This window comes from Liolophura sinensis, chromosome 1, assembly GCF_032854445.1.
Source record: "Liolophura sinensis isolate JHLJ2023 chromosome 1, CUHK_Ljap_v2, whole genome shotgun sequence".
Lineage (NCBI taxonomy): Eukaryota > Metazoa > Mollusca > Polyplacophora > Chitonida > Chitonidae > Liolophura > Liolophura sinensis.
The window spans coordinates 19,166,222-19,179,738 of NC_088295.1; the positions used below are offsets into that span (position 1 = coordinate 19,166,222).

At 40.5% G+C, this 13,517-nt stretch overlaps 1 protein-coding gene across 3 annotated transcripts in view; it reads left to right on the forward strand.

Annotated features, from left to right (window-relative positions):
* The window catches only part of LOC135482123 (tolloid-like protein 1), a 29,447-nt gene extending 16,793 nt beyond the window's left edge, over window positions 1–12,654 (forward strand). For 2 of the 3 annotated variants that reach the window (XM_064761967.1, XM_064761968.1), the window contains exons 10-18: window positions 1,011–1,206; window positions 1,366–1,488; window positions 2,972–3,135; window positions 4,015–4,198; window positions 6,609–6,734; window positions 7,159–7,500; window positions 7,895–8,072; window positions 8,348–8,420; window positions 11,331–12,654. In XM_064761967.1, the coding sequence (XP_064618037.1) occupies window positions 1,011–1,206; window positions 1,366–1,488; window positions 2,972–3,135; window positions 4,015–4,198; window positions 6,609–6,734; window positions 7,159–7,500; window positions 7,895–8,072; window positions 8,348–8,420; window positions 11,331–11,498 (1,554 nt within the window). In that variant the 3' untranslated portion in view covers window positions 11,499–12,654. The remainder of the gene's footprint in view (window positions 1–1,010; window positions 1,207–1,365; window positions 1,489–2,971; window positions 3,136–4,014; window positions 4,199–6,608; window positions 6,735–7,158; window positions 7,501–7,894; window positions 8,073–8,347; window positions 8,421–11,330) is intronic. The other variant, XM_064761969.1, reaches the window with a different exon arrangement.
* The last annotated feature ends 863 nt before the right edge of the window (window positions 12,655–13,517 follow it).

A 13,517-nucleotide genomic window follows, 5' to 3' on the forward strand; every position in this document is an offset into this window, starting at 1 on the left:
CTAGGATAAAGTCCCTCAGCTGTTCTCCATTCTGTGTATTGTAATACCATGTTGGCGTTGAGGAATGTTGCTGTAGTAGCTGGGTATGAGAGATGGAGAGTGGTCAATCTACATCAGCTGGTCAACATAGGCTGATACTGACCAGGTGTTAGCCAGACCAGCCCCAAGGGTTCTGTGCTCACCCATACTATATCTCTCTGTGCCCCTAGCTATCAACATAAGTAGCTGTAAATTGTACACCTCACAGACTGTAGAGCCTGGGACAGCTTCTGCCATGTCATATTTATAGTTAGGCTGATCCTCTGTCTACCAACACTGTAAATTATTAACACTTGTCCACTTCAGCTACTGTTCATAATATGCCACTTTTTTCTAATTTATGTTAACACTCATGTGTCTTTTGAGCCGTGCTTTTCCTAATTTCATGACATTAGGAACAGTCAGGTGAAATTTAACTGTTGTAAATTGATTTGATTTTGCCTTGATGGCAGTGTACATGTGTAAGTGCTTCTTAACTTACTTACTTAACGTAATAAAGACATGGCTGGCGTTCTGGAACCAAAATCAATATTACATGTGACGTGATTGGCGTTCTAAAACCAAAATCAATATTACATGTGACATGACTACCGTTCTGGAACCAAGATCAGTATTACATGTTTCATCCTTTGACGCTTAATAGCAATTACTGTCCTCCATCAACCATCATCCAACCATTGACATTGTCTGTGTACAACTTTTGAATATACATATTATTCATTGTCTTCCAGATGTGAAATAATGATTTGGATGTATGTAATCTGAGTATAAAACCTGGAAATGAAATCTGTTGTGAGGTACAAATCTTTACAGTTAGAAAAGTTAACATTTCCAGAAGGATTTACAGGATTATATGCCTGCTGTTGAATCGGTGTGTATGTGTGCTTGCTGCAGCCAGTCTTGTTTGTGTTCTTGCTGCAGCCAGTCTATTCTGTGTTCTCATCCTGTGTCACCTGTATTGTTTTTCCCAGATCGAGAACCATGATGACTGTGTGTATGACTACATAGAGGTACGAGATGGGCATGATGAAGACTCTCCGGTTCTGGGCAGATTCTGTGGCTACAAGGTACCAGGAGACCTCAAGTCCACCAAGAACAAAATGACTGTCAAATTCGTCTCGGATGGGTCCGTTCAGAAATCGGGGTTTTCTGCCTCATTTATTAAAGGTAATGTTTGATTTTTAAAAAAAAATGAAGAAAAAATAGCAGTAGACAAACCTGCATAACAGTGTATTGCAAGATTGAGGTACAGACCAATCATGCACTTTTTGTACTCTTTCCTTGAGATTTTGATGTGTGACGTTTAAGTGACTGTGTTGATTTCAGAATATGATGAGTGTAAGACAGATGCCCACGGCTGTGATCATTTCTGTGTGAATACCCTGGGTAGCTTTACCTGTCAGTGCAAACTTGGATACGAGCTTCATTCTGATGGCAAAAAGTGTGAAGGTAAGAGCCAGTTTGGTGAAGAATGGACTGACATGACAAAGCAATCTTCAATTATGTCCTGCTGCGCTCACCTGCAGGTTTCTTAACATGCTATGTAGATTGAACGCAAAGTGTGACTCTGGCAGTGAGGTGCTGGAGAAAGGCTGATATTGTCAAGGATTGGGATGTAATCCTTTGAAGAAGCTCAAAATCGACACTGACGTCAAATTCATTAAAAAAAATTGCTTGCTTAGCATTTGTTGTCTGGGTTGTAAATGTTGTTAGTTTGTGAATGAGACAGTATTGGGCTCGTAGCTTCATTCAGCCCAGGTGTGGAACTGGGTCAGAATATGGTGGTGAGTGGTGTGGTGTGTGTTTGTGTGTGATTGTTGGAGGGGGAGGGAGAGGTCTGGGTTTCTTCAGGACTTGTGTTGTGGTTTACCTGAATGAACATGCACAGGCAGTGAAGTGTGTGGCCCCTTTCTCACTGTACCTGTTGACACCCACTTATCACTGTCAAGGTAACATGGGGTTGAGATGACCTCATGTGTCCTTAAAGATTTACTGATATATAAGGTTGTTTTGTAAAGAATATATGATGAGTTGTGGGAGGCATCGTGGGAGGGCAACACTCAACACTAGCACAGTACCGCTTGACCCGTTTTCCTTCCATAACTTGACGAATCTGGTTAAGTTTTAATTGTCCACTACTGTAAACTCGACACATTATCAAAAGATCTGTGTTTACAGCAGGCCAGGTGAGAAAATTGTCTTCCACTGACAAAGTGGACTTTGTTTAAGGCTAAAGAGGCTCTTGCATTGTTCCAGTATATACTGAACCTTTGCTATTGCTTGGTGGTGTGGAGGCCGCTAGGTTTCCTGTCACACCATGAATTGTCTGACATTTCCACCCATTGCCACCTAGAGGAACAATAATCCACCTCCCCTCTGAGAACCGGTTTTCAGGGGCTATGATCTAACATCTGAGCAGACCCCAGACTTTCTTACACACGTCTACCTCATATTATTGCCCTGTGTTATACTCAACCATACTTCTTCCTGTCTGTTAGCCTAAGTGCTAATGTTAAATGTGACGGATATGGATGCTGAGCCTACATCAGCGATACATACAATAGAAATCCTGGATACCAGACCACATACAGTGCGCTCACTCTGGTTTCCTGATTAGTTTCCCTGTATGATATTCTTATGAACCTTAGATAAAAATTGTAGTTAGTTGAGTATGTACATGTATATTGTCCACTTTTCTCTGAAGATGGGGCATATGAATATAACAAGAGCTATTTCAGTGTACTGTTTTAAATAGAATTTTAGACAGTCTAAATTTGTGGAACTTTACTGCTATCAACAGTAGATGATGGTTTTTCTCTGCAGTAGTTCTAAAGTGTACTTGATCAGAATGTGTGATATTCAGTGTAGTCATGTGGAATTTCATATCCGTTCATAGTTGATGATAGTAATGGTTTTGTCATATGTTTCCCAGATGCCTGTGGTGGATATATTGAGGCTGCCCCTAACGGCACCATCCAGAGCCCGTCTTACCCTGACCTTTACCCTCCCAGTAAGACGTGTGTCTGGCAAATTGTGGCTCGACCCCAGTACCGTATAACTCTAAACTTCACTCACTTTGACTTGGAGGGCAATAATGTAAGTTGAGATTGCACAAGTTGATAAAAATTTGGACCAGTGAAAGAAAAATGTACAACAGGAATTATTAACAACATGATTTTTTGTTAAAGTCATTCAATTTCAGGCAAGCTTTTGTTTGCCAACGCTGTAGTGAAAATTAATAACTTATGGTAGCATATTAATAGTAATATAAGATACTTTGTTATATGTTTTCTTGGTTTTATATTATTTATGTATTAAGTGTTTTGTACCACACTAAAGAATGTTTCCACGAAACGATGACAATCAAATTTATGGGTGGAGAAAACCAACCAAAGTCCGCAAGCAACCATTGTATCTGACAGCCACTGTATCTGACAACCACGGTGTCTGACAGCCACTGTATCTGACAACCATTGTATCTGACAGCCACTGTATCTGACAACCACTGTGTCTGACAGCCACTGTATTTGACAAACCAAGAATGCCCTCCAAGAATGTTTCCACGAAACGATGACAATCAAATTTATGGGTGGAGAAAACCAACCAAAGTCCGCAAGCAACCATTGTATCTGACAGCCACTGTATCTGACAACCACTGTATCTGACAGCCAGTCCGTATCTGACAACCACTGTGTCTGACAGCCACTGTATCTGACAACCATTGTATCTGACAGCCACTGTATCTGACAGCCAGTCTGTATCTGACAACCACTGTGTCTGACAGCTACTGTATTTGACAAACACTGCGTCTGACAAATACTGTATCTGACAATTCACATCCAAGCCACAGGAGCTGAATTTCAATTCTGGATGACAGTGATGATGGGCCTCTTGTCATCAGTGCTTTATTGTACTGAGGAAGCCTTTGATTCCAAGCTAATGTTGAATTCTAAAATACTGTGATTTGACTTACAGCATGATTGTGAGTATGACTCAGTGAAGATGCAGAGTGGAGTGGGAACTGAAGTTACGCCCCATGGGGTGTACTGTGGGTCTACATTACCCCAGGCCATCACGTCTCAGTCCAACACACTGCTGATTGAGTTCACTTCTGACAACTCTGTAGAGAAAACAGGATTCAACGCTGTCTTCTTCACAGGTATGTAAATCTCCGCAGATGCTGGTACATGCGAATGACAATGTCATATTTGCTGGCCACTGTAGCATATTTTCAATAAGAGTACAAGTTTGAATCTGACATTCTTTAATGTGTTTTTATCACCATGCTACAAGGCCACTCAGAATCTTTACAGAGAGACATATGTGGTGAATTTTTGCAATCACAATAAAAAAAGTAGAGCATTATCAAATAAATCATTTTAATATAACTTCATGGGATGATTGGATGAGACCAAATGTACGAATCTTTCACTTGTATGAGGATTGTCAGTATTATCAGCGCACCTATCCAGGTATGGTACACGACAAACATCCTGAAATCAGACTGCATTCAAACCAGCAAGCACCGACTTCAAACAAACATCCTCATTGGCCAGGGGCCAGAGCTGGTCTGAAGGATAGATTGTGGGTGCAAGTGATAGCTTCAGCATCGTTCTTTGTAGCCTGTAAGCCTTGCTCTTAAAAACACCATCAGAGTATTTCTGAAATCATGAATTGGGAGAGATATGGTAAATATCCCGTTACTGATTCCTGTGAAGATTTGACTATAGATTGTGTACATTTCTCTGTGATTGATGAGATCAGCCACAGGGACAACATAGACCTAAGGATTGATTTGGAGAGGTGTAGATATGTGGGAGCCGAGCAGGCACATCTATGTGTGTTCTGCCCTGTGGGCTTTGCTCAGTATGTTATTGATATAGGTGATTGTGTGGCAGGTGATGGGTGTATGTGTGCCCTGCGGACGCCCTCCTCTGTCTCCAGCTTCCCTTATTGACGGCCCTGGGAACCAGCTTCTGGCCTATTGTACCACCCTTGCCATGCACCCCAGTAACATGCCAGGTTCACAACTTGCCATTCCAAACCGCCTTGTCAGTCAACTCAAACTATCACAGGATTACAGCTTAAACCTCTTAAACAGTCCCCTGATTCTAGGCCAGCCTGGTTGATCTCAAATCTTCGTTATAGATTCAATTAATGGTGGCACAGCCATGGTAATAGGAGCTCTATTATATCAACGCACAAATGAAATCGCCACGAAATGGCCAGGCTGGACATGAGGGAATTTCAGACTTAATTTCTGGAATTTTCTCAGAGTAGTGGCTAAATTAGAGGACAGGGTTAAATGGTAGTGAATCTGGTTTCCTGGTGTTCCTCGGGGTTGGGGCCAGAGCGCGATGAGACATCCGTGTCATTGTGAGACTAGGGAAAAATTACCCCAGAAGTAATAGACTTGTGCCCCTTAGGCTCCCTCGCTGTAATTGAGACAGTGGTTGTAGCGGCCAGTTTTGATGAGCCTGTCATGTTGGCAGTCTAATTTGACTGAACACAATAGCAGTAATTCTGTAATAGAGCGGAGTGGTGGCAGTAGCCTAGCTCTGTGTATGCTGACTGGCTGGTCAGCTGGAGGGCTTGAAAGTACTATATGAACACTGACCAGATTCTTACCCCTGCCCATCAGTCTTCTCCACACACATGTATGTGGTGTGTGCTGGCACTGTGAGACGCACACTATTCTCTTAGTTGACACTCATTCATAAAGATTTCCAAAAGGAAAGGTGTTGTCCACAGTTGCCCCAGGAGGCCTGATTACACAGAAGCCAATCCAGATGTTATACATACAGAAGTTATGTACTGTTCCCCCCCCCCCCCCAAACACCTTCCATATGTCACACATATTAATGGGGTGTTAGATTCAAGGTGATGGCATGCATGTCTAACCTGGAGCATAACCTTATAGCAGTATCCTGGAAATTACAGGCACCCATTTATGGTAACAGCTGAACTTTTGACTTGACAATGTAAATACCTTCCTCGAGGCTTTCCCAAAATATGTTTAATCAGTGGTGATTGGGTTGTAGAGTGGCTGAGCCGCCAGGCACTTGTTCATGTCATCAGTTAATTAGAGGCCTGATGGATAACTCTGATAGGTTAGAATACTAACAGTCTCCTGTAAACAGCAGTTTAATAAACAAGCGACAGGGCTGTAGATAAGCAATGTCATTATGCACTGTTTTGGCTCTGTCGACTTATGATATTGTGAGCATGTGAACCAATGGCAAGTACAGTGAAATGCATGCTGCAGAGAAACTGAGAAATGGAAGAAAAAGAAAAACTTTCAGTTGAAACACTGCAAAAAAAAATAGCTTGCAGTTGAAAAACAGGAAAGAAAGAGCTCACAGCTGAAAAACTAAAAAATATTCTAAAAATGAGCTCACAGTAAAAAACATAATAAAGATATGACCCCTATTAAAAGTATAGCTTTAAACAACAGAAATATTAATTTCATTATCTATCTTGCGGGAAATATGTGAGTAAGAGATAGAAATAGTATATGATAGTAAGAATTCATAAGGATGACCTTTGACCTTTGTTTGTTCTCTTTTCAGACAAGGACGAGTGTGCCATAGAAAATGGAGGCTGTCAGCATGTTTGTAAAAACACTTTGGGCAGTTACCAATGTGCCTGCCATAATGGTTTTACTCTACATGAAAACAAGCATGACTGCAAAGAAGGTAAGAACAGGGAAGTGGCCTTCAATTTGTACAATTATAACATGTAATAAGCTATGTGTAACAAGTCAGTTACATTTTTTAATCATTGCTTAAAAACCACCATACATAGATTTGTATCTTGATGAAAAAATTCAGGTTGTGTGCAGTTACAGTTTGATTTGGTACTTATAAGAGTACTTCTATAGCTCACTTGTCGGTCCCATATGTGCCCAAACCAAGTCTAGAAAGAATATGTGGTATAAATATTACAGGTTTCCAAAAAAGGATTGAAAATTCAGTTAAAGAAATAAAAATAAACACACGAAGCTTTCTGAATACATTAGTGCTGTATTAAAACATGTATGTATTGAATCAAGCGTGGGAATGTCGTAGCTTATACTGGTTACCTGTGGTAAATGTGGATCCCTGGTGATACTGTTTACAGGTGGGTGTCAGCACAACATCATCCAGCCTGAAGGAGAGATCAGCAGTCCCAATTGGCCGCACCTGTACCCAAGTCGTAAAGACTGTATCTGGCACTTCAGCACCAAAATGGGACATCGTATTAAACTCGTCTTCACAAACTTTGACCTGGAGCCACACCAGGAGTGTACCTATGACCACATCGAGGTTTATGACGGAGATGATTCCAAAGCGCGAAGTTTGGGTCGACATTGCGGCAATAAAATACCTCCACCTATTATGTCAAGCTCAAACAAAATGTTTATGAAGTTCTACTCAGATGCTAGTGTTCAGAGAAATGGATTTAACGCTGAACATTCTACAGGTAAATCTAAATCACAAGGATTAATTCAGATCATCAGGATGTATATTCATATCAAGATATACGAATTTCATCATCATCATACAGTTATTACATTCATATCATCAATTTGTACATATTCATTCAGGTCATCATTCCATACATAATTCATTCACAGCATTAGTATACAAATATTTCACTCTTGGGTCATTCATCAGAAAGTAGTACTGATGTATTTCGTTTAAGTTATCTGTATATTAACGTTAAAAAAGCATACATCACATACTTACATTTTGGTGCATGGATTAGGATGGCACATCGCTAGTGAATTCTTTAACCAAGTTTATCGACATAAGAGTGCATGTTTCAGTGAGCTGATCTCTGTATTATAGGCCTTCTTGTTTTCTGTCTTTCTCAGTGTGTGGTGGCCATCTTATGGCATCATCTAGTGATCAGAAGCTATATTCCCATGCCAAGTATGGAGGTCAACGCTATGATAATAGAGAGGACTGCCAGTGGATCATTGAGGCCACTAAGGGCTTTGTTGTGCACCTACGCTTCCTGGAGTTTGAAGTGGAGGACGAAGGAGATTGCTCGTGAGTGTTGTTTTTCAATATTTTTTTGACGCCATAAAAATTTGGAATATGTTTCTGCTGGGTTTTCCTATGTGTATTTATGTGAAAAAATCTTAATATGGCCATGCATCATTTCTTTCTGTAATTTAACTATCAAAGTGACCAAAATAGTTAGGCAAAAGATTGTATGAGTTACTATACTTTATTTTTGTGGTATTTACTTCATTATTGTAAATCTACTGTTGTGTGGTATTATTTCTGTATTACAAGCTTACTGTTGTGTTTATCTGTGACAGGTATGACCAGGTAGAGGTGTATGATGGAGAGGAAGAGAGCTCTGTTAAGCTGGGTCGTTTCTGTGGCAGTGAGGTAAGACATATGTCATATACATGTTCACGCTGATCTCTCAGGGTGTCCAGCAGGGATATACAAGTTCATGATCCCACAGGATATCCTGCAGGGATATAGATGTTTATGTTGATCCCACAGGATATCCCAGGGATATAGATGTTTATGTTGATCATGCAGGGTATCCTGCAGGGATACACATGTTCACAACATTCCCACAGAGTATCCTCCAGGGATTAGGTAGAGCCTCAAGTGTGCATTGGTTGATCACTTCATGTGTCCATCACTTCCATTATGTCTACACATGTCATAGTTGCATAATTTTCCACATCAACACATGTATTTGTACTAACCTAATAACGCTAGGTTTACCAGTCATCCTCTTCAGAGGAAGATGTAGTACGAGATTCCTCTGAACTGATGAGTTGCCGTGGTAGTTTTTATTTGGGACAAAAATGAACGATTAAATACGTCTCCACGACATGAAATTTGCAGACACTTATATTCCTTATCTTTTTGTCTGTCAAGTTATCGCAAGCAAGACGTGGATAAGTTATTTCCTAGGCCATGTGGGTCCGAAATTCCGTGGTGACATCTGTCCTGACATGGTCGACATATTTGATTAGGGCAGGTAACTGCATCAGGTTTTTAAATGGAGCGTGGTTTGACGTTGATTTGGAGCTATCCTTGATTGAACAAAATTTTGCCAAACCCAACATCAGAACAATCGCAGACTAAGGAAGATGCTGGTTCAGTCCCAGCTCTTATCATGTCACGGCAATGAAACAGGCCTGCTGCACAAGATAGAAATCATATTCAGAGCGTTGATAAACTTCAACCTGAAACATTATATCATTGATCTTGAACAGGTTTTAAAACCATGGTGTGCCTTGAAGTTACAAAGTAGTTGAGATTTGACCTCATTAAAATTTGTAAAGTGACTTAGTGAGCTAATGACTGAGCCTGAAGGCCTCCAGTTAACTACAGGTACATCTCAAAGGATACATGAAAGGCTTTGGTTTTATTTCTTAATGTGCAGATTATCATGTGTAGTAGTAACATATAATAAACTTTCACTTTGGGGGTTAAAAATGGCTTCAAAGTACTGTTTTCTTAAGGCCCCAGCAGTCAGTCAGGAATTTAAGTAGCTTGTAGCGGTGACGTCAACGATGATCCTTGAACGGGTGTGGCCAAATGGGGGCGGAGATGTTGGGAACAGACCGAATGGGGGCGGGTGTAGCGGCGCGGAGGGAGCGCTAAGCTGGCCCAGAGAAGCCATGCAGTGTCTGTGTAAATGTCACCTTGCCCACACTGTAGTGACACAGTTCACCGGGCTCGGGGCACTTCGGGGGTGTTCAAGATCAATGATGACGTAATTTTTGAAAAAAATCTAAGCGTTGATGGAAAATATGCAAAATATAGAGGGGTAGTTAACAGGAATAAAAATATCCCCAAAATGAAATTTTTAAACAAGAAGTCTGGGCATAATTTTATTAAACTTTATTTTATAATTCCTTTTCATGTATGTAAGCTGGTGTAGGTATACAGTGATCTGCTGGCAGATAATGGGCCAGTGTATATCTGTTTGCACAAGGCCTGGTTATGTCATCAACCCCCCACATGGGTGGGTAGTGCATACAGGGACTGTGGTTCACTGTCTGATGTAAGTCTAACTGGAGATGGATGTGTGCCTCCTGTGTGTGTTCTTCTGCCTAAAGCCTGGAGGTTTGGGGTTAATAGGGAATTAATGGGGTGATAATGCTGATGAGGCTGGGGAACAGACAGGGGTGGCTGTCAGACTAATTGTACAGTCATTAAACACCATCACACTCTCTCCAGCCTAGCTAGACACACCACCACTAGGTGGAGGTTTGCACTGTATGAAAACAGGCCCAGCCCTAACCAGGAATGCTTTTGTTGTCATACCAGATGCAAGCAAAACAAACAATGTGTATTTCCTTACAAACATCTTCTCCCAGCTAAACAGAATATGTATTGTGTTAAATTGGTTTTTCAACTCTCTGTGATGGTTTTCATTTACACAGTGATATACAGAAGGTGCTGAATGTTACTGATGCACTGAATAGACAAAATAGGCAAAGAGCAACAGCGTTTTATACTGACCTGTGCACTGTATTTACATGGTAAAGAGCAGCAATGTTTTATACTGGCCTGTGCTCTGTACCTACATGGTAAAGGATAGTAGCTTTTGCTGGCCTGTGCTCTATATCTGCATGGTAAAGGGCAGTGGTTTTTGCTGGTCTGTGTCCTGTTTCTGCGTGGTAAAGAGCAATGGTTTTTGCTGGTCTGTGTCCTGTTTCTACATGGTAAAGGGCAATGGTTTTTTACTGGCCTATGTCCTGTTTCTACATGGTAAAGGGCAGTGGTTTTTACTGGCCTGTGTCCTGTTTCTACATGGTAAAGGACAGTGGTTTTTACTGGCCTGTGTCCTGTTTCTACATGGTAAAGGGCAGTGGTTTTTGCTGGCCTATGTCCTGTTTCTACATGGTAAAGGGCGATGGTTTTTGCTGGTCTGTGTCCTCTTTCTACATGGTAATGGGCAGTGCTTTTTACTGGCCTGTGTCCTCTTTCTGTGGTAGAGGACAAAAAAAAAGCAGTGCTTTTTACTGACATGTGCCATGTTTCTACTTGGTAAAGAGCAGTGCTTTTTACTGGCATATGCACTGTTTTTAGATGGTAATGTGTAGTGGCGACACAAAAAATTACTATTGAAGTCAAATGCACTGGGTACTAACTCTATTGACTGTGACTTGTCTGGCAGAGACCATCATTGTACATCTGAATATATGGACCTGTAGTGATTTTATCTTTCTCTGATGTACTAGATACAACACTTGTGCGTAACTTTCACCTACAGTGGAACCACACATGGCTTTTCACTTAATATTTTGTTGCCTTGGTTTTTGACAGGTGCCTTCTGAGCTCACCTCTTCTGGAGAGTACATGTTAGTGACGTTCAAGTCTGACGATACCATCAATATGAAGGGATTCTTGGCATCCTTCACCGTAACCAAGGCAGATTCGAGCAAAGTGGGGCAAACAAAACAGCTCCCTGAAGTGCAAAACATTTTTGTGTGAGGAGACCACTTACAGGGACAAGGGAGATAACTATTGTGAGTGGGGAGCAAAGTTTATGTCAACAAATCGTCAGTTGAAGTCATCAGCAACCTATTAACTTTGGAGGAGCTGACAAGCTGTGAGAATTGGACTGCTGATTACCAGTGTCTTCTTACCCAGGAGTTCTTCTCTACAGAGATAATTCACAGAATTGGGGCCAGGGAATGGTGGTGATTTAATGTTAATGAGGGAAGCACCTGTACCATGTAATTATTGGTGCAGCTTGTTTGGCACGGGTCCACATCCCCTTGGCTGCATGCCTGGGTCCTGGTGTTCTGCTGACGTGTAGAGGCTGGGCCAGGAAGGAGAGCCTCTACACTAGCTCATTACACACACACACACACCTCGGAACTTTGAACACAACTTGTGAAACCTGCCCTAAACCCAGGGTAGAACAGACTTGCAGACATTCGACTGCCTCTTTGAAAGTATGAAACAGTGTTTGATTGAATGTTCTTCTTGTTGTTGTGATCATGTGTACCTCAAATGAGGGAAACCATAGTATTTAAGCGAGTGCAATTTCAGATGACACAAAATGCATTATAGATTCACTATGTGAAATTTGAACTGTACATTTTGTGACTTCAGATGCAGTTGACTGCATTGGACCGTTGAGATATTTACCAGTCTTCTCATCCTTGCATATGTTAGCTACTATAATCCAGTTAGCCTGTACATATCTTTGAATGACATTGCCGAACTGTTACTAACTGTTGTGGTAATCCAACATTTGAACAAAGCTCAATTTATTTTTGAGTCTATCCCCTAGTACATGGTGCTGTGAACAAGACATCATTTCCACTTATTATAGATCTACTTAGATACGAAGTAAAGTTTTTCTGATTATCTATTGGATGGACTTTTGGAATCATTTTTAACATTTACAAACTGATGTTTCCTGTATTAAGTGGATTTTACCTCAATGTTGACTTGTTAAATACTTGTTAATCTTTTTGTGCTTATGTGTAGATCTTGTATACCTTTTTATCAACCATTTACTCTTTATTGTTCACTGTAATAAAGTAATCATTAGAAATCAGAAAGGGCTTGTGTTATGCAATTTGGTTTCGTAGTTATAATTTAAAAGTATTAAGGGAAAAGGGGTTAGTACAAGTGATATAGATACACAATTTTATGAAGATCATCCTCAAAATATAATACAATAATTATGCTGGAAAATTGTCTTCCTAGTCGTTTTCAGAAACTCACAAGTTTGGCAGAAAATTACTGCTAACTTGCACACTGGAATCAGCGGTTATTTAGCCGTAAATAAAGGAACAACACTATATTATCCAGAACAAATCCATATTCGGGCTTTAAGGGAGACAAACACCATGACCATCAGTGAATTTTGTACGTGTACAACATCTCAATGAATTTCGTAGTTTTGGAAACTGTGTTCGCAAAAGCCACATTCAAGCTGAGAATGTATGTCATCGATATGGACAGCCATCAGGTCAGGCTAGGAGCCACCAATGAACGCCTAAATGAAGTTTCCCTTTTACATTTGGATAAATGGTTTAAGTCAAGTATTCACTCTGACCCAAGAAAATAGGTCAAAGGTAAACATCAAAGAGTATTCATTTTTGAGTACATCTCCGTAGTTTTGGAGAAAGGCTTACTGAGAAAGTAGGTTAAGTCATTTGCACAGACTGCAGTTGTATCTGATCTGGGGAAGTACCAGAGCCATCTCAGAAAATCCATATAGGAAGTTTCCTTAAATTTGGATAAGGCCAAACTGGAATTCCAACGGCAAAAAACTGGTTAACAATCAGTACATTACAAAATGTAGTTCACTTTCAATAAGCCTCCTACTCCAGATCAATTCACCAAATCTTTGAAAAGTACATATAACTGTTGACAATTTTTTCAAAACTGACAGGAAGTTTGAAGTCATAATTACAGTGAGATAAATTGTATTTCCAAATTACTGCCTAGCAGGTTTCCCAGGATTTCAGAAATGCTCTTAAAATAGAATAG